General features: G+C 41.7%; 1 protein-coding gene across 1 annotated transcript; it reads right to left on the reverse strand.

The window, feature by feature from the left end:
- Positions 1 to 1,231: 1,231 nt before the first annotated feature.
- Positions 1,232 to 26,544, reverse strand: ophn1 (oligophrenin 1). Its single transcript, XM_086226484.1, has 24 exons — positions 25,871 to 26,544; positions 24,237 to 24,332; positions 23,057 to 23,118; positions 22,239 to 22,310; positions 19,027 to 19,128; positions 18,830 to 18,940; positions 18,583 to 18,687; positions 18,363 to 18,492; positions 18,160 to 18,260; positions 17,966 to 18,057; positions 15,759 to 15,837; positions 12,530 to 12,563; positions 12,349 to 12,411; positions 11,727 to 11,801; positions 10,761 to 10,845; positions 10,350 to 10,408; positions 9,318 to 9,423; positions 8,371 to 8,530; positions 6,768 to 6,915; positions 5,802 to 6,110; positions 5,073 to 5,217; positions 4,174 to 4,224; positions 3,611 to 3,656; positions 1,232 to 3,470 (listed from the first exon to the last, which is right to left on the reverse strand). The coding sequence occupies exons 1-24, from the start codon at positions 26,022 to 26,024 to the stop codon at positions 3,459 to 3,461; spliced, it is 2,397 nt and encodes a 798-aa protein (XP_086082610.1). The 5' UTR covers positions 26,025 to 26,544; the 3' UTR covers positions 1,232 to 3,458.
- Between the last annotated feature and the right edge of the window lie 553 nt (positions 26,545 to 27,097).

Consider the following 27,097-nt stretch of genomic DNA (forward strand, 5'->3'; position numbering starts at 1 on the left):
CTGCAGCTTGATGTCATAAGAATTGGCATTATTGCGGTGAGGGAATTTCCAGCGCTCCACCGCTGAGGCTGATAATTGTGAGAAATCAGTGGATTTCAATGTAGAATGAGAGGGAGTGGAGGATGAAATGTGGTGGAGGAGTAGATGGACAAAAGAAATACAAAGTTTATTGACAGCTGGTGACACAGACATCGTCACATTGTTCGCACCATTAGAATTAACGTGGATGAGTGAGTGTTGGGCGGCACGGTGGTGCAGTGGTCAGCACTGTCGCCTCACAGTAAGAAGGTTCCAGGTTCGAGCCCCGGCTCCAGCACAGGATCTTTCTGTGTGAGTCTCCATGTTCTCCCTGTTCCTGTGTGGGTTCTCTGTGGTACTCCAGCTTCCTCCCACAGTCCAAAGACATCAAGAGGGGACGAGGCTGATTGATACTCTAAATTGACCGTAGGTGTGACTGTGAGTGTGAATGGTTGTCTGTCTCTATGTGTTGGCCCTGTGATGGACTGGTGACCCGTTTAGGGTGAACCCCACCTCTCACCTGAAAGCTGCTGGGATAGGCTCCAGCCCCCCCGCAACCCTTAACAGGAAAAAAATGGATGGCGTGAGTGTTGACCAGTCCATTGCAGGGCCATCAGGCCCTGGATCAAACCAGCGACCCTTCGGTTGCTACAAGGCCACTTTACCTCTGAGCCACGCCGCTGTTTCTGCACAATTTTAATCTTAATTCGAGGTGACAGGCATGAAACTCCCACCAGTTTGTGGCGTAGCTCTCAGGTGCTCGAGGTTAACTTGGAAAAACAGGAAATCACATCAGAGGCTGAAAAGAAGAGGAGGAGAAAGCTCGGAAGAGGGGAAAAAAGGATAGTTTCACTTAACAAATTCATCTTAAAGTTATACTTCATCCCAAATAACTCTTCCACGGTGTAGAGTGAGACCAGCTGGTGGATGCTAGAGCGCCCAACCAGAAGCGTGATAGTTTGTTTTCACCTCAAATGAAAGTTTGTGTATCATAGACAAAGAAAATGAATTATAACGGACAGTTTGGAAACTTTTTTTCTTCTTTTTGCAGCTTTGAAGTTGTTAGCCGTCCTTCACTATTAGCTTCAAGCTAAATATACATGGCTGGCTCTTTCTGCGCTCTGCAGTCACTAAGAAGTGATGCAGTAGTTAAAAGAAAAAAGTGAAGATACCCATTTGTGAATTCCTGAAGGGCACAATACACTTTTATTTTAACGTGTACATAACTACTGCGGGTCCAGACTGAGTCACCAGAGATCAATCATAAAGTCAAAGCATGTCAGATTACAACTACAAGTCTCTTGGGAGTGTGTTCAAACATTTCAGTGTGGTACTCTGCTAATTCTCACACGAACACGGGAAGTACATATACCAGCCTCCAGTACTTTACCTCTTCCTACCAGCAGGGACTGCTGCTGCTCAGCAGAGACAGCACACTGCTGTATTATGGGATGGTTGCCTTGACATTTGGTACTGACAATGTAGCTTCCATTCAGTCTTCAGACAATGTTAAAATTTGTGCAGTAAAATGTTAAAACTTAACAATCAGACCGTGACTGACGTTCACATCGGCCTGAATTGCAGGGTGTTAAGTTGAGACGCTTCCTGAACGTGAGCACTGTTATTATCGTGTAAAAAGTGGAAGAACTAACGTGAAACTAAATTTCCTATCAGACATTTGCAGTTCCGTGGAATTCAAATTCTATGAAACTTAATTTTTCCACATTTGTGTCATTTCAAATAAATTCTCCGCCGTCTTCTTCACCCATTGTACTTTTTGTGAGCCAGCAGAGTTTCACTTAACCTGACACCCTTGGTTTTCTTCTGCATCCTAAACTTGTGAGGACTCAAGCTGTCACACAACTGCTTATGAAAGCACGACTACCTTTTGGAAGCACCCGATTTACAGAGACAGTCCACAAAAATAAGTGTCCGTGAACGGGATCTCATGTACCAACAGTCAACGTAGTGTGTTGCAAAATCAACTGGGTGTAAATGGTAAATGGACTCATTTTATATAGCGCTTTTCTACCCCAGCGGCACTCAAAGCGCTTTACAGTGTCATCTTATTCACACACACACTCACACACTGATGGTGGAGGCAACCATGCAAGGCACCAACCTACTCATCAGGAGCAATTATGGGTCCAGTATCTTGCTCAAGGACACTTCGACATGGTCACCGGGGTCGAGGATCGAACCAGCAACCCTTCGGTTGCTAGATGGCCACTCTGCCCGAGCCATGCCGCCCAATGATACAATACACTGTACAAATGTACAATAGACAGAAATCGACAAATCTCCTCCATCCAAATATTCCTGAGTCAAGTCAAGAACAATTCACGTTTATTTTTTTCAAAACAAAAAAGAACCGGACGACAAGCACACCGTCCAGGCTGAGCTATCAAAAAAAAAAAAGCAAAATAATAAAACATACAAATCCTTTTAAGACAAACTAAACACTTGAGTGTTACTTTCACACAATGTAACAATTATTTTTTGTTTCCTATTTGACCTCGCATGTGAGGAGGAAAACATTCAGTTAAACTTTCAGGACTCTCCAGTACTCGCTGACCTACAAACATTAGCTTACCACTAACGGAAAGTACACTAGAGGATCCGTCTCTGGAACTCCCAGCCAGGAACATCTTCTGTTCAAAACACAAGCTGAATTTTCTTCAGAGTAAAATACTTTTTAATGCCTCATAAAGCGACAAACTGTATCTTAACTGAACTACCTGAGTGAAATTTTGATCAAATATTCTGTTTTTTTTCTCAGCAGACCAACGATAGTGAACTTGTTGGCTTCTTGACAGCTGCAACAAACGGCATTTTCTCACATTTGCATGTTTTTTTTAAAAACTGAAATCTACCTGTTGTTTTATTTAAAATCATCAAATCCAACCATATCCATTAAATGGCCCATTTAAGAAGATTAATATTTAGACAAATATTTTTTTTAAAGTAATTAGGAATTAAATTGGCTAAGTTAATTTGAATTAATTAGTTTTGAGGAAGTTCTATTTCACGCTGCAAAAAAAAAAAAACAACCAAAGTTTAACTTTTAAGAATTTTGACAAAAAGAAGCATAAGTGCACCTTCAGAACAAATTATAGCAGTTAGTTCTCCGTAATTAAAGTGGCCAGAAATCACTGGAACTACTTAATACTGTAAAACAACTAATATGATTGGACAGAAAGTCAACCATGGGAATAAGTACTTCTAATTTATCCTAACTTTGGAAAAAATGTTGAAACACTGAGCCAGTTTTTATTGTTTGTTTTTTTTCTGTACACATTCAAACGTCACGTTGCTGCTGTGTTGCCTTTCAACACAATTCCAAACAGCTCCATGGAGCGACAAGTCTCCCGTTATCCAGTCGGATCAGGAGCGCACTCGCGGTGACGCAGCACGGGCCACACGATGCGGTCCGAGTCCCTTTAACTAGAATTCTGGGAGAAAGAAACAAATAAGTCTTTCTAAAGGATCAAAGGGAACACATTTGTATGCATCAACACAAAAACATTTTTATGAACTATGACAATCTGTGACAGATTCAGAGAAAATATTGGAAAATGACTGTTTATCTCACCTCTTTTTTATTTGTCACTGCTGAAGATGAAGGAGAAGCTGGTGGACTAAATTAGAAAAGAGAAATAAATTCATTCTAAATCCATCATTTACTTCATCTCAACCTCCAGCCCCCCCACTGACTGCCACCGCAATGTGATGTACAACAAAGTACTGCTGCGTCAGACAGCCTGGTATTCATTATTACTACAATATCAGTAAAAAAACCCCAAACAGATCTAATTTGTTTGAAGCCATCAGCATTTGTCTTTGCATGTTCGTACTCTGTACAATCCCCCGGAACGATCTTCCAACATTTGGACTGTTTAGAGCAAAATGATGCTTCGACAGCGGTCACGTGAAAAGGAAAAGACCTCAAGTAAGAAAATAACCGCAATGCAACACATGAACTACCTGGCTGAAGCTATCTTCAGTAGTACGTTTTTTCTAATAACATATATTCAGTCACGATTCACTTACAAATGTCTACCCTTCCAGTGGTTTTGCACTCTGATTTTCTGAGAATGCACAGACTGCACGTGACCCCGCTCACAGAAACGTACACAGACGACGGCGTTTACGTACCTGCCAACTTGTCGAGAGGCGTTCTCGAAAAACTTTGTTTTAGACGCAACGCTGAAGGGAAAAAATGACAAAGATATGCGGGTGCAGATCAATACATGATTCATCTTCTTCAAACGAAATTCCTCAAGTTTTTAGGGGTGCAACAGTAAATATGACGACTTTCTAATTCCTGTTGACGACTGAGTTTCAGATTTGTCTACAGAAGCAGAAAGGATCGTCTTTAACAGCTGTCTCACAACATTAAATGAAGAAAAGCACATTGTAAAAAAAATGGAACTTAGCCTTTTTAAATGTTATTGCATTCAAGTTGGTTTTCTTGTATTTTTCATTTTATTTTTCTGTCAAATAAATATCCCAACTACCACCCACTACCTTCCTCTGCTTGTTATTGGCGAGTTCTAGGAAGCTTCCAGTTACAGGGTCAGAGTCGACCAGAGGAACAGAAGGAGAAGGTCGGTGCAGAGTGCAGATGGGAAAAACATTAAACTCGGGTTTATTTGTGATGGAGGAATTTGAGAGGATACTACAATTTATTTTGGCATACTGTTCACCCCCCCCCACTTTGGGATTCAGGGTTCCCGACTAAAACATCTGAACAGATACATGTGGATGGATTTTTAAGAAACCTCATTAGACATTCATGGTCCCTGGAGAATTAACATCAGGAGGACATTTGAAGTTCAGGGTGAAATATTCGGACGACTGCTGCATGGCTTGCTCTGAAGTTTTGCTACTGCTATTCAACAATAAAACCTGGTGATTTTAGTGAACCCGTGTTTAACTACGACTGCAGACGCAACACTTAAATATTTAGTGGACATCTGGACCCTGCGTTTGCAAAGCTAAAAAGTATCCAAATACAGTGGTTACAGACTTTTGCATCTCTGAGTAGCACTTACTAGGATGTAGGTGTTGCATCGCTGCTGGCAGCAGTCTGGGTCTTTTGTGGAGCGGGGAGTCTGGAAGGAGGTTCTGGAGGCCTGACGGGAGGTCTACAAATGGCAGGTTTCTCTGTGGGTCTTGATTTGGCGGGACCATCACAATCTGGAAAACAACAACAAAGAAGGCTGGATTTAGGGAATTTTCACTCAAGTTGCAAATGGAAAACTCATTTAAGGAGAAGTGAGCATTAGGAAACATATGCATACATCCCTGCAATCTGCTGTTATTCGAACAATCGCTGACAAAGATGGCACCAACCACAACACTGTCTTAGGAACTGGTTTAATTCATTAAACAGCTCATCAAATCAGCACCAAATCCCATAATTCCAAAACAAAATAAAAGCTCAGCTAAAACTCAGCGCTGGTGCAGCCATATCGGTAATTTGATTTAATGTTGGTGTAAAATGCCTCAGCAATGATGTTTAACTAAACTAGTCACACTAAAAGCCTTTATTTGTTTATAGAGGGAACCGCTGGATGGAAAATCTATTCCAGATGACCACTAACCTCCTGAGGCAAATGTAAAAATCAAGCAACAGCACACTGCAGCCATAAATTGTCACTTGGAGAACCACTGGCACCACTATCACCACAACAGAAACAAAGAGTTCCTCCACATCCCGGTGTTTCAAAGTGGAAGAAGGTTTAGCAGACAGACAAACTATTTCAGGAGCTACACCCTACCTTCTTTGTTGGAGGATGCGCCCTTTGGAGGTGGTCGTCTGCTCTGGAACGATGGAACCCGGCTCACATAGACTCCAGACTCCCCATTTGCCACTAAAGAAGAATCTGGTTTTTGCTTTGTATCGTCTAGCTTTACAACCTCAGGGTCTGCGAGTCTGTCCTGACGGTTGGCTGGTCTGGGCAGCAACGCTTGTCTCGGCGGGGGTTCTCTCGGAACAATTGGAGCAAAGTTTGCAGGTTTGGTCCGTTGCAGGGGGACGGGGCTTGTTGGGACTTCGCCTTCTGTGATAGAGCTGTCGTTCTGGCCGTCTATGACAGAAAGATGACGTGACAGTTCATGAAAATCCTGACCCCCAAAAATTTATCCACACGAAGTACGTTCAAAGTAAAATAATCATGCGAGTACAGCCGTGACGGTCACATATAACAAAACCATTCATTCATTAATTCAACACATACTCATGAGGTTTGGATCATTTACACAGAGTTCGTCATTTTGGCTGCAACAAAAAGAACGGCTGAATAACAAAGAATGCAAGGAGAACAAGCTTCAGGTGCTCCAAATTCCTTGGCCACAGTGGATGAGAGGACTGACTCACACCCGTGTACCCAGGGGTGCAAACAAACCAAAAATTACATGGTTTAACCTCAAGCACTGGAAAAATCGACTGCGAGATTAAGAAGTGCAAAATCTGTAAATTTATCTGAACGTAAACTGTTGCCTGTCTGTCTACTGTTGCAATATATAAGTAACAGACAGAGGAATCCATTCCATATTCCTGAATGTAAAAAAAAAAACAACTAATCACTGGACACAAAATTACTGTTGTGTTGTGGTTCAGGCCTTTCAGGAAATTTTTCAAATCATTAAAAAAAAAAAATCCTGCATGGTACATTCAGCACAGGCAGGATGGGATAATGGCGAGGAGGATGACGAGAGTCAGGGCTCGGGAGGATGATAATTACTCTCTGTGTGCTGGAAGTGGTCGTGACTAAGAGCTTGGTAAACACGAGGTGGCCGCTTGGAGATTGTGATGGGTTGCCGCTTTCTCGGGGTTATCCGGGGAGGAGGGACAGGTGGGGCGGTGCTATCTTCTGGCATATTACTGAAGATCTGCAATCACAAGAAATTGTACGATATAGTTTACCACTATTTCAGCTGCATAAAGCCTGTTATGTACACATTTAATTATATACATGAAAACAGCAGGAGAAAATTAAAACAAGTCACATATATGGACTGTGTTTAATAAGAAGCTATTGCCATTTGCTGTCTAAATTATCTTAGCCAGAAGACTGGAGACAGCTAGCCTGAGAATCCTAAGGTAACAACATTCACCAGCAGGCTCACTTAGTTTAGCACAGAAACTTAGAACAGCTAGCATGAAAGTCCAGAGGTTACAGAATTTATCAGCAGGCTAACGCAGCTTAGCATTACAACAATTCTAAGTGTGGTGAAAGCTGGCGCTTGGTTGAGCACAAGCATCGTTGCTAGTGTCAGGCCAGCACAAATAACGTATTCACAACAAGCACCCTAACCTTCACAATTGCACTTGGGCTCCACCAAGCATGTTAATGAGGTGTGTTCTGGCACAACCATGGCACGTTGCCATTTTGGATCATCAGAAAACATTTGTGCCATAGACCAAGTAGAGGCTGGTTTTTGATCAATGGCGTTATGTGTTAAGTGCTATCTAAGACGTGTTCACGTGCCTTCCCCTGGTGCATGAGGAGGTCTGATTCTTCAGATGAGAAGCACTAAATTCTCAAATGTGTTCAAATGTGTGAGCCACTGAAATAGCAACACACCAAGTCCTGGTGCAAGTTAGTCTCTAAAGGGAATGACAGGAGACAATCTGATTTATTTGAAGGATGTCATGCCCGAAACACACATACACAATTGGGTGTCACATCGCTGCCTGCTTATGCCGTGTGCTCTGATTAATCTTCCATCCAGCCATCCATCCATTTTCTTGCTACACCGCTTATCTGTTAAGGGTCACGGGGAGGCAGGGGGCTGGAGCCTATCCCATCTGACTTTGGGCGAGAGGTGGGGTCGCCCTGGACGGGTCGTCAGTCTGTCACAGGGCCATCAGGAGCAATTAGGGATTCAGTATCTTGCTCAAGGATACTTGGACATGGTCACCGGGGGAAGTGAGGATTGACCCAACAACCCTTCGGTTGCCAAATAGCCACCCTAACTCTGGCGCTCTGATTACATGCCCTTTAAATACCAAATGAGGTAGATCACGCCCCAACCCAATCACATAGCGCACACAAAGCGCCATCCGCCAACTGCAGACAACAACAGATTGCTTAATAGGGCCCCTACAATGGCTAGTTTGAGCGTCCACAAAGAAATGAAATTCACCAGCGAGCTGACTTAGTTTAGCATGAAGACTCAAATTAGCTAACCTGAGAATGCAGCAATAACTCAATATGCCTGCCAGCACCCTTGAATAACATCAATATTACCCTCTATCTCTCAGCAAGGCAGCATGTGAATGACCATCTCGAAATGTCTCCCCCCCCCCATATTGAACAAAGATTACAACCTGTGATAATTTACCTTTCTGTGGTCCTCTATCAGAATCTCAACAACAATATTTTGGAACTTGATGTCCAACATGGCTGCAACAGTCTCCTCCTTTGCCCTCATCAGAGTGGGTCCAAAGATAACAGCCATGTTTGAGGGTGTCATGAGATTTTCTTCACTGTGACTGCACACACTGTTCACAAAAAAAAACAAGTTGGTGGGGTTAAACATAGCCAAACCGTCTTGAGGAGCAGTGGCACATTGTCTCAGCCCTTTACAGCAGGGGTCCTGTTAAAAGCATATGGAATGGAGGTGTGTTACACCCCGCTCTCAGGGTTCAGGGGTAACAAAGGAAACTTCCCAAGATGTTCAAGGTTGGAAAATAAAGGAAGGATTTTATTACAAAACTTAACTAATTGGGTGAGCACACGGGCCTCACAGGCGCGGATAATACAAAAACGAAATCAATGAAACAAAACAGGCACACAAAGGAAACTAAAAGCGGACTACTAGAGCCGATGATAACAGGGACAATCACATGTACAGCTGTTCAACAACAACAAAAAAGAAAATAACTCAAAACGGACTCCTTGAAACCAAACACACGCGTCACATACGCAGAGGGCACTAAACAGAAAGAAAACACACGCGAGGTTCACAGAGTTAGGCAAAACGCGAGACGAAGGCTGTTTGCAAATGGAGCACCGGGGCGCTGTCTTCTGAATTCAGTCGGCGTGCTGGAGGATGGCTCCTTTTAAGGCTTCTCGATTGGCTGCGTGCTCCTCCTCCTCGGCCAATCACACGCTCCCACCTGCTTCCACTCATCCAATTCGTTACCATAATCACACCACACCCACACTCACACGTCATCCACACAAACAGGGGGGAAAAAAAACGGCTGGGGCCGTAAAAAGGTGGAATGTGGAAGAACAATTTGAAATGATCAAAAGAAAAAATACACTGAGTGTGATCATACTTACACAACCAAATGTTTAATAAGCATCTCCAGCATCTCCTGATTCTTCTCTGGCAGTTTGTAGGTAAGAGAATGAATTTCACTTAGTCGAAAGTCCAGATTATCTGACTCTAAAACACAAAGAAATCGCTCATGTTAGAAATGGAGGAAAGATAAATATCAGGCCACATGGATGATATCAGGAAACCCAGAATCCAGAAATCTTTCCATGACCATTTGAAATAGGGACAGAACTGTTTTCCATGTGTTTTTATTACATAATTACAATGTCACTCACAATGCTGGTGCTGTGGCACAGCTGTGTAAAGCACAAGCATGTGAACAACAAAAGAAGGTCTCCAAAACAAGGCCCGTTCAACAGATGACCGTTGGTTTCAGGAAAGTGACGCCACTGCTTGTCTGAAAGACCTACTGCAACATCCTGACAGAATGAGGCTGTCGCTATTAAACTCCAAGTCTCAGTTTTACAATAATGTGTGTATATGAGAGAGAGCGAGAGAGAGAGAGAGAGAGAGAGAGAGCGAGAGAGAGAGAGAGAGAGCGAGAGAGAGCGAGAGTGAGAGAGAGTGTCAGATTTCCTTTGGAGTCATCCAGACTGGTCTGCTGAACTTGGAGCTTGTGCACTGATGCTCAAATGCATCCAGCATTTTAGATGTGTATCATACTTTCCAGTTGCAGCTCTTCAAAATCTAAAAGTGTGATCTGAGATTTGTGATTTGTATGCAGCTACCCTTGAATCGCACAAGGCAACAGACTCTTTTTCTCGTCATCTGAGAAAACTGTATCTAACTGCAACATAAGTAACCACACAAGCATATGTCCTATTATCTTTTTCCTCTTACCAAAACATGTGCACTTCAAAAAAAAAAACAATGTTTCTCGGTAGTTTGCTTGCAGGTGAGTGGGTTGGGTATCCAAATGTTTGTAACATTTAAAATTCTCTGAGGGGAATTTTGTAGCACGCCTTTAAATTTAAATGGTGTAAATATGATACCCACATATCCCAGAGAAGGTGAATTTCCAAAATGTGTCTTACTTGCAGCACACATGAGGTCTCTGTGGAGGCTGTAGGTCATCAGAGGTTCAGAGAGACTCCTGCAGATAAATAAATCTGCTCATAAGCATGCACAAGAGCGTGGTGCATTACATCTCACCACATCAAACAGGAGAGACAACATCAGCACTCATTTGTTACACAACTACAGTAGGAGGCTATCAGAGCACCTCGACCCTGGACAAAGTTGTGTTCGTTATTGCAGCAAATAGCTTTTTAAATGTGCATCTGGATGTCGATCTGCACATAAACCTGAAGGACAATCAGGCTGAGAACAATCAATCGTACTCTGATGGAATTTAAATGTAGATTACAGATAAAATAAAGATTTTATTACCAAAAGTCAGGCTTTTTTTTTTAATCCATGCGTATCTTCAACACACACAAACATACCTGAGATAAAACTTCAATGCACTTGTGATGGTTTTTATGTCCCAGTCGCTGCTGTGGAGATCCACATCTCCTGGGTTTGAGGGATCTACCGAGGGAGACCATTAAGTTTATTTAACAACGCTGAAATCACATGAGGTATTTTGACTGACAAGGTGGCAAACTGTCTGTGTTGATGATCTGTTACACTGAAAAAAATAGATCCACGGATCCAGCACAGAGTACTGTCTCTCTCTATCTGTGTTGCTGCCTCTTTTCCTCACCCCGACTGGTCAGAGCATATGACCGCCCATGCAGAGCCCGAGCCTGCTCCATGTTTCTGTTTGTTAAAAAGCTGTTTTTGTAACTACTGCGATGGCTTAATAACTTAAAGAATATATCTATTTACATGCTCTTTTTGGCAAGTGTAATGAGATAACTTTTGTTGTAATATGCACATGAGGAAACTCAACTTGACTGACTTGTTGTGTTTGTATCCACCTGATGAACCCTGGTCCAACATTCACTATCCTATAACTCCGTTTTTAATCTTTATCAGGTCCAGAGAGCCCCTTTACTGCTAAATATCCCACATATTTCACCAGCAGGTCATCAACTTTTTTTCTGTATGTCACAGAACCACACAGTAGATTTGTCTGTTTTTCAGAAACACATTTCCTGTTGCTGCCTATAATTAGGCTCCAAGAGCGAGTGAGTCAAAACAATTAAACTAAACATAAAAGCTTCACTGAGCTGAACTGCAGTGTAGGGTGATTATTTTCTCCCAGTGCATCTGACCCCTTCTCTGTTATTCTACAAATATAGATGCTAGCCTCCTTTGAGCAGAGCTGGTGTGCTATGAGTCACCTGTTAATATTTTCACCAATGTTGCAGAACCTGTTATGGCGCACAGTCAGGTAGGCCAGCTGAACTGAGGGAAGCTCAATGAATGGGCAGATGTAGTGCAGGTTCGCAGGCTTATTTTCTTACCAAAGAAGGCATTTAAAAGCTTCTGCACTTGGATGTTGCTGCCAACTGTTCTGTACACTCCCTCTTGAGCGACTCCTGCAAAGAGGAGAGGTGGGAGGTGTAAAAAGACAAGGAGTGTAACCTGGGTGGATGTAGAGCAATGGAAATGTACCACATGCTTGTCTTCAGAGATTGCATCAACCCCAAGAAATATACAGATGTTCTTTCCTGATTATGGATGCTTCATTTAACCACTTAAGAGTTTGAACAATGTTCCACTCTTGGATCATGAGTCAAATTACAAGCTTATGACTTAAGCACTTAATTTCACCCCTGTAAGATGAATAGCTGGAAAAACAAATTGTGACTCTTAGATTATATGGTTACATCTTCCAACAAGACAAGATTGAAATGCTTTTTTACGGAGGGAGAAATAATTCTTCAAGACTGACACAAACCTTAAACTCGTGGAATAATGCTGTTCAAGCACAGCGAGATTATTATTATTACAGGCTATTGTAATAACAGGATTTTTCCTAATGAAAGGAATCAAATAAAAGCTTTGACTCAACTATGTGCCCCTCAGGGAATGGGACGGAGAGGTACAACTCAAGATAGCAGCGATGCACATCCGAGCGCTCACCTTTGGTTTCAACGTAATTGATGCACTTTCGCACAAATCTGAATCCGGTCTCGTTCAGTTCCACTGTTAGAATAAGAAAAGCAGTAGTGAGCAAAAATTCGGTGACATGGTTGAAGGAGGGAGACGTGGAAGTATTGCTGTGTCCTTGCAGATCTTATAACAAAACTACTGTCTGACTTACTTTCGGCTTGCTTGTGAATTGGGGAATGATAAATCTGAAATGAAAAAATGTCAAAGGAAAAGTGAGGACAGATAAACGGAAAATTCTTGCAGAGGACTATACCAGCCTAATTTATGTGTCCAGCTTTTTCAAAACTGACAAAGAGACAAAAAGACTTGAAGATGACAAGGTGGAGATGGGTGGATGGATGGATGGATGGATTTAGTGGAAAAGTGTTCCCCAAATATAATCAAAAACTGAAACTACTTCAGTCCCTCTAGGGAGAAATTTGGGAAACTTTAAATATCAAAATCCATGTGTTTTTAATAGATATATCATTGCAGGTATCAGTAGGAACATCTACCTCAAAGAAGAGTCACACACTCTCACACATGGTGCTTTTTAGTTCAAAACTACCTTCTTTTCCCACTTTCTCCCATTCGGTTGGGGTTCTTACTAAAGGTCTGCTACAGAACAGCTGGAGACAGTAGAGTCTTGTTTACAGGTCTTGTAAAATGGCCAATGTTTGTTGTCACAGGTGGGCGAGGAGTGAAATATAACCATTAACACCCTTCCACTGAAGTTTCAGACTCGAGAGTAGAAAACATCCAAGTGAAATAGATTGGATATATCTGCGTATTCACTGAGAGTTTTGATCCAGCCCTGTATTGTTAATGAGAATACCGTAGCCAAGGGCTTTGTTTTTCCAACAATACTTGAATGTTTGATTTCATTTCAGTAGCTTTAAAATCCATTGCCAAAATATCCAATCACTCGGAGGAGTTTGGAGAGACACAGCAGGCACTTTTCCTTATGCCGTAGACTAGCCAAAATACCTCATAAACTTTCAGTGGGAAGTGTGCAAGGGGCGGTCTATATGTGTAAAATCAGAGTTTGTCATCTTGGCTAATTCATATGCACGTCAACCACAACTTGGTTAGAGGATGAGACACATTTGCTAAAACAGAGACTTGCGTTTCAACTCAATTATCAGGGAATGTAATGTAGTGTTTTGCCTTAAGAGAAAGCTGATGAGGTTGGGTTTTTAATTTCACAAGAGTACAGAGTCAAAAGAGTGCCATAAAAAAGGAATAACTCCATAAAATAAAAGGAAAATATATGTGGCAGTGTAAAAGGAGTATATAAATCACCAGAAGTGTAGTGCACAGACCTCCGCCAAGGTCCTCGAAACAACTCCTGAGTGGTCAATAAAAATGTCCAGTGACATTTTTATTTTCATGAAACACAAATGATTACTCATTGTTTGATAGACAAAGCTATCAAAACACAGTTGTTCATCGCTGAGGTGAACACAAGAGGCAGGATTCTGGCTCATTACTCAAAGCAATACAACGAGTGTTTTTACAATACGATAAATTCAAAATAAAATTCAAATGAAATGTCAATCAAGTGTTTGGTAAAACACCAAAGAAAAGAGAGCTGTGGTTTTATCAGCTGATCATAAATCATCAGGGGAGGCTTTCTTCTCTGCATCTAGAAACTAGTCAGCTGATGACCAGATAATAGCAGCGCACACACAGAGGAAGGAAATCCTGCACTTCCTTTCAAACCACATTCCCAGTGTGCATCCATGGCATGTCTACTTCTCTTCCTCTGCCAGAGAGAGGCTGCATCCCTACTATCATCTTTTCCAAACCACTTTTCCTGAGCCTCAATGGGAAACCTCAGGAGTGACTGTATGGAAAAAATAATATCGATGTATATAAAAAAATGCCTAAAATATTTCTTGATATTCTGACATTTATCTCTCATTTTATTTTTCTTGATGTTTCAAAATTTATGTTGTTCTTTTATAGATGCACTTTTTTTTTTATGGCACTCCCATGATTCCATACAGGACTGACTTATGACCATCCTCTGTTTGCTCTGAGTTGACACGTATGATGACAGGATCATAGCCCTTTTGGGGCGCTTGTAGGTTTAGAAAGTGCAGCTGAAGATTGCTCATTTAGCATTTTAATAATAAGAGAAATTAAGGATCTCTATCTATATATGTCCATAATTTATATTATTATCAAAATGCTAAATGAGTAATTAAAGGTGAGAAATGCATCAAAACTGCTGTGCCCCTCCTCACCGTCTCCTCTTAAAAGGATGCCTATGGCTCTCCAGCAGTCTGATTTGTGGCCAAGTGCAATACAATAAGATAGAATTATGTTGAATAGATCCTCCCTTTTCCTCTAATGTCAAATCCAGCTTTTTGACACAATATCTGACTGATATCAGCTATCAGCATCCCTAGTAATGAACTCAACAGACTCAATGTAACAGAATCCAGCACAGAGTTGCTCATTGTGTGCACTAAAAGCTGCAGACTTGGCATGAATATTTGCTTCTGAATATTTGGACTAAGTGGGTGGAAAATTGCTTGTGTAATTTTGAAGTGATACAGAAGTCAGTGGGGAAGTTGCACAGGAAAAGGGCACAGTGAAGTGTGACTTCTCTTTTTTTTTTTACTTCTGCCTCCCCCATCCTGTGGCATTGACCATTTATTTGTTTTGTTCAAAATTCTGGACGACTCCTCACATGACTGCAGAAGGTCAACTGTCTGATGTGGAAGAGATTTGAGGAGAACGGCAAAAACGTTCATTGCAGCAACTACAAGACGAGTTAAAAATGTCTTACATTAAGCAAGCATTTAGCTCTTGAGGCAATTAATTAATTTAACACGTCAAAACTGCTGAACTGCGGCTTATGACAAAAAAAAAAACAAAAACACTAAAGAAGTTAATTCAGCCATGACATAAGAAGCTATTAAGAAGTAGCAGGTGCCACTTAGTTGTACAATGATGGAATAAAGGGCCTAACAAGCTCTCTTCAGTCAGTCACACATCTTTGATTGCTTTCGCTACCGACTACTTTGTCATCTCCCATGCAAGATGTGAGGCTTCATAAATAATGTAAGATAAAACACATTTAATTAGGTGCAAATCCAATTAGAACCTGCAAACGACATCTTGGTAGTTGTTGCGTGTTCAAAAGAAAAACTAAACCATGCAACAGCAGCTTTAACTACCTGCCTTTTTTAAATTTAATAAAAAACACCTGGGTTAAGAGTCTTATATGAAGGAGTGACGAGGAGAAACCGGTGTAGGGAGAGATATGTGTCAGCTGTATCAGCCCCATAGTGGCTGTCTTCATTTGTCATTAGCAATTTTTTGGCAGTTTTTCAGCAGGAGAGTAACAGTAGATGAGATGATCTATAACAATAAAATAATAATAAACTCACAGGTTCTTTTCCATCCATGGCCTCCATCCACAACTTCCTGTCGCCCTCCGACAGAGCCTGGAAAGTGACAGGTGTGTTTCTATGGAAACAGTAACAAATGTCATTAAAGAGGTGATGGCTCCAATTAAATTATTCAGTCTACAAATGCATCAATAGAGTATCTAACCCTTGTGTAACATTTTTTTAAAACTTTTTCTGGGCTTTTACACATCATGGTTCATGTAGATTTCCAAGCAAAAAAACAAATTAAAAGACAGGACAATTAGGCGGCCATGTAATATTTGGAAGTGAATGATTAAATCCCATGTGGAAGTGAGGGAGATGAAAAAGAAGAGATGATGAAAATCCACTATTGTAATCTGTCTACTGAAGAAACAACCGACTCCGGTGCCAGATATTACAGCTTGGAGGCTCTTGAATTAATTGTTAACTGCGACAACTGTGCCACCGCTTTAAAACTGCCAACTGCAACCAACCACAAGATTATGAAATAACTTTTCAGCAACTTCAAAATATAACATTATCTACAGGAGCCTACAGGAGAGAGAGAGAGAGAGAGAGAGAGAGAGAGAGAGAGAGAGAGAGAGAGAGAGAGAGAGAGAGAGAGAGAGAGAGAGAGAGAGAGAGAGAGAGAGAGAGAAATTTAAAAATTTAAAAACAATTATAGTTAGATTCATGTAATATTCTGAATTACATTATACAGTGATGGGAGATTAAGTTCTTTTTGCACAAAAAGAGACAGCAGACGTATCCTCCAAAGAGCTATGTTGCGTAGATTTCTGTTGTACCTTTTACACTCTAACTTGTGTAAAAAAAAAAACAAAAAAACAAAAACCTGCTTTCTTTGTTTACACATAATTGGTACTTCTACTTAAGTAAAGAGCGCGTGTACTTGCTCAAATTCTACTCTTTTGTTTGAGACCATTTAAAAATGGTTTGACACATCGGTGTTGTCTTCCTTTGATAGCAGCACACCAAAACTAGACAAATGAAGCAGCTAATGAGCCAGCTGATCTATACTGACCTCCCCCACCACTGCAGCACACCGGTTGTAGAAAATACGTGCGTGGGTGCATGTTGTTGATCAGGATGTGCTGGTGTGCAGGCACTGACGGTAATCAGTGATGCTGTCAGTGCTTGTGTCATCCAAGTGGATCTGGTGCTTCTGGGTCTAGTGGATGTGGATCCGGTGTGCCTGGATCTAGTGGACCTGGATCTAGCACCAAGTGGGGGCTGACAAGATGGGGTATAGCATCCATCTGGGGATTTCTTCTTATTTGGAGGAGAACTGCTGTAGAATACTGGGACATTAACACTTGGGAGGGAACGATTATTAGTATTATAATTAGCAATGATTGGAAGTGGGGTTGGATTTTATTATCATGTTGTTTTTCATGTACATACTATTCTAACTTTTACCCTCCAGTTTTTGTTTGTGTGTGTGTGTGTGTGTGGGCAGGTATCTTTCTTTTTTTGTCTCTTTATAATGTTTAAATGGCCCTGCTCTGGAAGAGGGAAGCTGGGGGTGAAAGTAGGAGTGTCTATGGTTATCTGTTGTGTACAGAGGAAACCAATAAAAAGGAACATCCAAAAAAAAAAGAAAACACCAGCAGAGACACGTTGTTATTCATTCATTCTCTCTCTTCTCTGGAAAGGCCACGAGGTCAGCACCAGGTGCTGCACTCAGACAGATGCTTGCCTTGAACATCCTGGGCTGCCAACACCATCTCCTACACAAGGCAGCACTGCCACCTTCAGTTTATCAAACAGCAGACTCCTCCATTATGTTGTTGTTGGCTTCACACACACCCGCTCAACTTAGTTGCACAACGTTTGCTTACACTTTCATGTGCTTCCTGGTGAATTATTCAAGCAGCTTTTAATCCTTTAAAAGCCCCCTGCTGACTTTCAACTATTTCCACCGATTTCAAGTAACGAACCCCTAAATATGACAGAGCAGCCCATGGCTCGAGTGTGACTTTGTCCCGAATGGCCTGTTTATATAAATATGAGCTTGCTGTGTTCCTTCCCTTGAAATCACTGGTTTAGCCATCTGTTTCCAGCACAAGTCTGTTGCTCAAGGAATTGTTTGGGCTACAGTCCATTTAGCCCTCACACTGTGTCCTTGTAAAACCACCTGTTCACCTCGCCGCCTCAACCTGTTTATCCCACAAGGCTTTCCAGTCTCATCACTAAGTTGCACTAACCTCTCGATAATTTCCACGTCAAAACAAAAGCGCTTGTCTATGGATTCAGTCTTCCGGCGGATGCAGGATTTCAGTGTCATTTGCGTAGGGCCCTGCAGGGAAAGAGACGGAAATGGAGAGCGGTCATTACAGGGACGACGAGCATGCAGACGAATAATAATAATAATAATAATCATCTATTTTCAATGGAGCACCTGTTTAGTTGCAGGCTTCTGCTCACATGGTACCATGACCAGCTGTTTTCCCTCTTTATGATACTTGCAGTAGTATTTCACCCATGACACACCCAAAGCCCCTAATGGCATGAGATGAGGGGAGCAAAACAAGACGTCAGAACTGGCATTTATACAAGCTTGTACAAGTATCAAGCTCATGTGTCAACATGTAGCACACTTACACTTCTCCTGACAGTACAGATAACCCTCCATTGGAAGAAAACTGTGCATTTTACAGATCTGAGATGGGTGTTTCATCCGCTTCATCAGGTCCTCCATCTCCTCTCGAGTGCTCTCATAGTGGTTTCTTGTCTGCAGGAAATCAGATAAAACTTGGAAAACGAATTTAAAGAACATTAACTCTGACTAACAGCACCGATCATTTCCATTAATTCCACTTACGTTCTGCAAGCTGAGCTGCAGCTCTTGTTTGTAGGGCATGAAGTCCTGTGTCATCTCCACCGTCAGGTTGTTGAGAGTTAGAATGCTGTGAAGGAATGCCAGCACCTGCCCCAAGCACAGCATGAATCACAGATTTATGACCGCTGCTGAGGGGAGTAACCGCTGCCATATTAAACACATGAATTACTATGTTCTCGTTACAAATGTGTGGCAGCAAAGAGGAAGAGTGGCACACCACAGCACTCACAGGCTCCACCACATCAAACTTCTTCTTGTCCTGCACCTGATGGATCTGGTAGACGTATTCCACTGACGACTCGTAGAAGTTCACTCGCTCTTTACCCACTAGTTCATCAGCCTGTGGTGCACAATTGACGTAGTTTGAATATTATTTCTCAATTCTGTATTTTAAGTCAAAATTGATGAAAAAATACTTCCCCCGACCTCTTGAAGTTGACTCTCTTTCTTCTTTGCAGAAAGATTCAGGTGCTTGTCTAGCTGGGAGTAATACTTTTCACTCTCTTTCTCAAATTTCTTTTTCTTTTCCTGCAGGAGAGATGTTTTTGTCAAAATTTATGCTATGAATAAAAGGAATAGCTTGACTGAAAGACAAACATCGCTTAAAAGACTACTGTGGCCTCTGCTGTCTGAGCTCCATAGGAGTTTTATTTTGAGTTGATTGTTGACGCAGATATTGATATTTGAGCATTCAAAACATTTGATAATGTGGGATGTTGTTCATTTTTATTTCTTTTGGACAAAGATTCCATAAATGTGAGTTCTGAGGAATTCTGACCACAACATGTACTGGCCAAGACATTTTAGAGGGGAAAAATAAACCAAAGAATAGTCTGAAATGTTAATCTGGCTGAGCGCACAGCTTGAAGATTGAAACTGTTAGCTGAAAAATTAAAATAGCACAATACGAGCAAGACAATGTCCAGATGTGGTCAGACGGATGAGATCCCAACGCAGTCACACTGTGCATTAAAAGGCTTCCTTATGTAGAAGACAGGATCTTGATCAGAATCGGTTCTTTGCAGTTTTCCTTGCCTCACTGCAGTGAAGCCCCCACTATTAGCTTATGAATCTTGTTGGAAAGAGATCTTCTATTTCCATGAATGATGGTAGTTTGTGAAGTGCAGTAACTTCTCAAGCTTCCCTACTTCTGCTTCCACTTCCTCATGTGGAGTCAGTAATTCGATCTGATCCCAGTGTTTTGACAATATCTGCTGGTTTCTGCTTACTGTCAAATAAGAGTTAGTTCCATGTGAAATATAGAAAACCCTAGGTAAACTCTGCAGCCTGTTCCCAGGGTAATGGTCTTGCTCATAAACGGAATTTCTCTGAATCACCCAGACTTGTAGTTAACGAGTATCACAGTATCACCTCAACTTCACAGTCCCAAACAAACCACGGTAATATCAACACAAACAGTATAAAAAAAAACTCATCAAGGTGGTGCATCCACCATCAGGAGAGCAAACGCTACAGGAGCAAAGACGTGCGATTCCTAAGTAAAGAACAGGAGATGAGTCATGAAATATTTCTGTTGTGATGAGCGTCAGCGTCATCTGTTGCGGACACTGATTGGCTGCTTGTGCATGCAGGCGGGTCACCTTAGTTGAGGACCTGCTGGAAAACTCCTTTTCTTTCTGCAAATTTGCTTTTTAATAGTTAAAGATATCCACGAATACTGGAGAAGCTGATTATAGCATCTTGGTGGGTCTTTTTACAACAAAAACAGAATTTTAGACTTTATGAGAGCAGAATTGAACTTTTTAGGAACATAACTGTCTTTCAAGACATTTGTACTCTCTTACATAGACACTAACGCCTCTATTTTTGAGTGTGCAGCTTAAGGGGGGACATAGGCGTGAACGATGTGATGGCACACACTATGCAACTGATATTTGGTAATGTCAGGAACCACCGTGTCTCAACAATTCTCCACATAAATGATCTTCAGTGGAAATGGGATTAGGGTTGATATGATGCAAAAGGGAGAGTTCACAAGTAAAGAGGTGGAAGTTGCTGTTCTGCATTTATTTGTGAGGAAGTTTAAGGAGGAAAATAATCAAGAAATGAAATGTGACAGTTTATTTTTTTTTTAAATCGAATAGAACAATTACTGTATAGGGACAGAAGCGTATGGCCATGTCACTGACTGCTAAGGAGATGTTTGCTGTACACAATGATCCCAATCTCAACCCAGCCCAGGTTGGGAATTACAGCCGGTCTCACTTCTGCCATTCATGTCCAAAATACTCTAGCGTAGTCTTCAACCAAGTTTCTGAGCAGCTGCAGAAGAACCATTCCACTGAAACTGCGCTCCTGTCAGTCAGAGAATCCTCTGTCCTACTGCTGCTGGACCTTCTGCTGCCTTTGACAATGTGAACCATCAAATTCTCCTCTCCACACTCTCTGAACTCGGCATCTCAGGATCTGTCCCGTTGTGATTCAAGTCCTACCACAAAGGTTGATCCTTCAGAGCGTCGTGACTGTCCACATAAATGAAGGAATGCCATCTTCTACTAAATCTGCCCAAAACTGAGCTCATTGCCTTTCCAGCATGTCCCTCCGTTCAACCACAGATCAGTGTTCTGCTCGATTTAAATCAACTCGTGCCCACAAACCCTGCCAGAAATCTGGGTGTCAGGATTGATGACCAGCTGACATTTCAGGTACATGCGACCTCGATTGCTCGGTCTTGTCAATATGCCCTCTACAACATCAGGAGCATCAGACCCTACCTGACACAACAAGCCACACAGCTTCTGGTACAGGCCCTTGTGATTTCACGCATCGACTACTGCAACACTCTCTCCTAGCATGCCACCCTGCATGTACATTTAAACCTCTGCAGATGATCTAGAATGCAGCAGCACATCTGGTCTTTAACTTGCCAAAAACTCCACATCCACCCGCTGTTAATGTCTCTTCACTGGCTTCCGGTGGCAGCTCGAATCAAATTCAAAGCTCTTCTTCTGGCTTACAAAACAGTGAAAAGAACGGCTCCTGCCTATCTGTAATCCCTCATCCAGGTCTACACTCCCTCTTGCCAGCTACGCACTGCCTGTGAGAGACGGCTGGTGCTCCCAGCCCCGCATGGCTCTAATTCTCTAACTAGACTCTTCTCCTCTGTTGTTCCCAAATGGTGGAATGAACAACCAAACTCCATACGATCCACAGAGTCCCTTTCCACCTTTAAGAGACATTTGAAGACTCAACAGTTCAGGAAACACAACACCTAAATCTGACCCTTCTCCTCTTTGTCTTCAGGGGTAGAGTGAGTCAGAAGGTTTAAGACCCAGCTCTTAGTCAATATTTAGCATTGACAATGTTGAATATTGAACGTGTTGAATGTTGAAAGATATTGTTGATGCTGAATTATCGGTTGTGGTCAGTTGTGGTTATAATACATAAAAAAAACAAAAAACACACAAGAAAACTGCCACTAGATGGCAGCACCTGCAGCCAATCACACTTGAAGCACTTTGTCGTACTTACTAAGGCTTTCCCTCCAGTCTAAATTCTTGCTTGTTATTGTACGTCGCTTTGGACAAAAGCGTCTGCTTAATGAAATTGTAGAATTGTAGAATTGTAGAGTGATGCAGAACACTCACATTTCTATACAGAATCACTCCAAAACTCACTTTTGTTACTCCTATTTGCTCCTTCCTGAACTTCTCCAAAGGCTTGATGAGCAGGTCTGAAGCGTTCTGAACCTGAACAGTGAAACATGGAGCAGATGTTCAAAATAAAATGCAGAAACACCCACTGACACACACGCTGCGATTTCCATTTGTAGAACACACTCATAAACAAACACACTGAGCTGTTTGATGAAGTTGCAGAAACATGCTGCAAAATGCTTTGAAGTAAGTATGTCTATACTAATAAAAGTCCATTCAAATTGCAGTTTGTGTTTAAATAAATACATAAAATGTTGTGCGTGAGCTTGACAGAGTCATTTTCATCATTGTTCATATCACATTCAGGCTCCAATGAACTGACAACGTCCTGTGTTAAATTTAGATTTGTATGCAGAAAACCAAGTCTAACAGGAACTACAACAAACTAACACACAGACACACTTCAATGCTTTGACTTGTAACGTGTGTGTCAGCATAAAGCCGGAGGATGAAAACCCTTTATGGCCTCTGAGGTTATCTGGTTTATCAAGAGAGGAAAGTGTGATGAAAATGAATCAAGTGTATCAAACCAACGGTAACATAGGACCATGAACAGGGAACAAGAAAAACCAATAAAGGAAGTGAGAGTAATAAACAACAAAGGCAATTCCCCCAAACAGCTGCCAACAGGCTCGGTCTTGAGAACCATTCGATTCAATTAAAAGAAACAAATTAGCGCTTTTATGTGTGATTATTCTTTTGGTCAGACTGGAACAGGATGTGTTTGTAATATCTAATGAGGGTCTGATAGGATGGGGTGGAGGAAGCTGATAACCCACCAGCATCATCCTGTCGTGCTCCACTTCCTGCAGGAGTCCAGCGAACTCCTGGAACGACTGAGCTGAGGAGGGAAACACAAAGACTTTCTGACACTTGGGAGGGTTGAATAAAGCGGTAAAACATAAGCGATGATATCTCCAGCGACTTTTTCATAATGAACATCAATCTGTTGTGTGTTAATAAGCTTCAAGCCAGATGATTCAGTTTCCCTTGAACCATTTTCTTCCTTCACTCAACACATTCAAATTGAGAGGAATTATTGAGGGGCTGCAAAAAAGTAAAGATCGAATCCAACATGGCGTCCTGATGGCATCCGAACTCATTCAGCAGATATGGGAGTGACGTCACTGATCCATAAACTGATCACAACAGCAGATTTAGCCACGATGAGACCGCTGTTCCATTCCTGTTTCAAACCAAAGCTTTCCAAGTCAAGAACACGATCATCCCCTCACAGTAAATAACGTAACCATAGCAACAACCATGACCTAACTTTTGAAATTCTCTTACTACGTTTGGAATCATCAGTTGAAATCTGTTTCGCAGTAGTTGCTAATTCATTGTTCTGCACCAAGTGTTTCAAGACTTTACAAGGAGTTGCCATGGTGACTCACTCTTTGAACACGTTGATACATCACGTGAGGTCTAATTCACGTACGGTTCAACTACATTTCTTCACAATACATACATTGAGATGTAATGCCTTTTTTGTGTGGCATAATTTACGACATCCTCCAATAGATTCCTATAATCTCAACTCACGCACTCAGCCGGTGACATTGGTCATTTTGTGGTGGTGTTTTGCTAGGGGTTCTTCTTTGGTCATTATCTGTTAAAATATGCATTGAATTTATAGGCTTTTCCCAATGTTATAAAAATAAAGAAGAAAAAGACTTTTTATCAAATTCTCAATGTTTACATGTGTTTTCAGTGGGTATAAAAAGGTAAATATCATTAAATTTGTGTTAATACACACAATATCCACCTCAGTTGCTATCAGCTAGAGGCCACATCGGTGGTAAAAAATATATGGAAAAAAAAATCCATTATCGCGCATCCCTGATTTATGACTGCTTCCCCCTGTGGTGGAGGTTCTGCTGGACTGAGACATCAACACACCACAAATCAGTCAGTCATCACAGCTCTGAGTTGTGTTTCGCAGCATCTGGATCATCTTACCGATGTTAATCTCATCGTCCGTCAGGGAGTCACCGATGAAGTCAAACTGGAACACACTGAGAGTCTGCGAAAACTTCTGTACCGCCAATGAATAGCCTGGAAGAACATAAGTGTTTAAAAAAAAAAAAACACTTTTGAATGTGGCTCTGATGATAGAGTGATAATATTTATTAATGTGTGGGCTGTAGCGCAGATCCTGATTTAAGTTTGGTTCCAGCGGGCTGTTGGCCTTGGCAGAGGTCTGTGCTCTCTGAAAGTCCTTTTAGTTCCACTCTGTTTTTTCCCCCCCAATGGAAGGAAAGTTGCTAGTGCATAAGACATTCATAGCAGGATTCAGCAGCTACAGCAGCAGCCAGTATGTGGTCAACAGAATATCCCCGCTATGTCTGACTTCTATTAAGCAAACAAAACAGAACCAGTTAGATCAATACTGAGCAGGTTTGCCCGAGGAGCTTGGCTCACTGATGAAGTGTCATATTTTAAATCCTCCTTTTTTCTAATTGAACTTCTTTCCATTTTTTTAATCCATCTGACATGTTTTTCCCCTTCAGCCATTTCTGTTTATTGTTGTTTTTCCATGCCTTGATAGAGCTTTTTGTTTGGTGCATGGAAAAACACAGAAATAATACAAATGACCAATTATTGGTTTGGCTGGCTTTTTTTTTGTTTAACTTAGCACTGTATTAAAAAGGGGGGGGGGGGGGAATAGTTCAAACGTGTGTAAGATTTCATTTGACAGTTTTATTGTTTCATCCAGTTCAGTGAATGCCTGCAGGGGGACTGCTGATTGTTGTTGCTGTTCCTTGTAAAGCATCCTCAGTTGTTTAGAAAGACACTGTGCAAATCAAACTTATTATTATTGCTATTATCAAAAATTTGTGTTGTAGGAGTTATTTATATGTTCAAAATCTACACTTCATGCACATTTTTTAAAACTAATTGTTCATAAATAAACTTTCCAGTAAACACATGTACATTTCTATCCAGGCTTGTGTTGTGTAACATTTACATCAACTGCATATTGACAGTACAAGCTGGTTATCGGCCTCCTTGACTTACTAATAACTGGCATCAGTGCTGGAAAACATTAGCGGTCAATCCCCTAAAAATGATTTTGCATTTGCAGGTGGTAGTCAGAGTTAGCATTTAAAATAGATTGTAAACTGGATTAAAATGTGACATTTGAACTCTTGGTGCAGTCAATAACAAGTAGCACTATCTAAACTGAAAGCAGACCACTCACCAGCTCTGCAGCACCTACAATGACAGTTTGTTTTCGAGGTGAAAAGTCTGTGCTGGTGGTTTGGACAGCGGCAACAAAACCAACAGTGTCCCCCTGATGGGTGCCACACTGACCCAAATCTATGCATCTGTGTGCAGCTGTCCCTGGCTGGACTCCATACTATCAGTTGGTCTGGTTCAGCTCTACGGGGGAGATAGCTGGGTGCTGTTTGGACATCTGTACCAGATTCATGGCATATTAAAGTAGGTGTAGTCACAGGGGAGCACTAGCACCTCCCTGAGCGCCTCTCCCACCAGCCCACATTGATCCTGAAGGCCCCTGAACATCTCATCACACCACCGCAATAATCACATGCATTTACCAACGTAAAAGATCAGCTGGATTTACTCACCCCTGATAGCTGTGATGACACTATTGCCATCTTTTATCAACTCCTTCAGAAATTTGCTGGTTCTCTCCAGCTCCAGTTCATAACACTTGAGCGTCTCTCTGAAGTCCGGGCTGTCCAGGTAGCAGTCACTGAACTCCAGAGGAGGATGCCCCATCGTCGGGACAACAGGTTTTCAGACAATAGAGACACTGAGTTTGATTCACTGAGGCACGCAGCCTACGTAGAGGCGAGGGGACTCCACTCTCATCGGCTCCGGACTGAGGGAACCATGTCGTCCGTGGGAGCCTGCGGCCGCCGCTGGTCTCAAATGACGAGCTGTAAGCACAAGGAGGCACGACGTGACTTCACTTCCCTCTTTCCCTCGTCCGTGCAGCTGTTTCAGCAGTATTTTACTCGTATCCTGGTCCGCTTGACCACTTTTTCCTTGTTTCAGCGTCCTTTTTAGAAGAGCGGCTAGTATCCCTTTGGCCGCGTCCCATTCCGAAATGTTTCACACTGGCAGTAATCCTCTTTCCGGTTTTGTACTTTGATTTGAAATCAGCTCTTGCTTGCCAAAATCAATAACTTATAGTCAATAAACTGAGCTGGGGAATTATGAAAGAAAATTTGTTTGTAGCCCTAAACATCATTCGTATCCCAACGGAATAAAGCGGAATGGAACGTAACCAACTGGCTACCGCCTCACAAAAAACTTCCCCTTTCTCCACACCCAGGATGTTCTTAAAGGGGCCACAACAGGATGGATAGACGGATGATCAGATACAGTAGATGGATAGACGGTAGTCTGAAGGGCTACAAGGTTTCCTGGTCAAATACTGTCAGAATGTGACATAAAAATATGTTTCAGTAATATTGATTTGGCACAGAAAACCTAGCAGAGATCAAGTGTTGGAGGACTGAATGTTCCCAAACACTGGAATCCACAAATATCATGTAGCGTGTAGGCAACTTCACTTTTGATAAGTCAGTTGCATATCAGGTATTTCTCTGCTTTAATTTCATTTGAAATTTTGAATAGAGATTTTTACTCATAAAAATAGATGGTAGAATAATAGTTGATCATCTCCTCCCTCAAACAGGTTGAAGCACAATCTGACATTATAATTCTATGGGCAGGTTATTACTGGATGTTTGTTATTATATTCAAAAGAAAACCTGTCAGTGGTATCAGTGTTTGGACTAATCAGTCTGTGTATGGCCATATATTTTTGAAATATTGATAGCAGT

This window comes from Aulostomus chinensis, chromosome 15, assembly GCF_037954235.1.
Source record: "Aulostomus chinensis isolate RoL2024-O1b breed Wild chromosome 15, RoL_Achi_v1.0, whole genome shotgun sequence".
NCBI classification, from domain to species: Eukaryota; Metazoa; Chordata; class Actinopteri; order Syngnathiformes; family Aulostomidae; genus Aulostomus; species Aulostomus chinensis.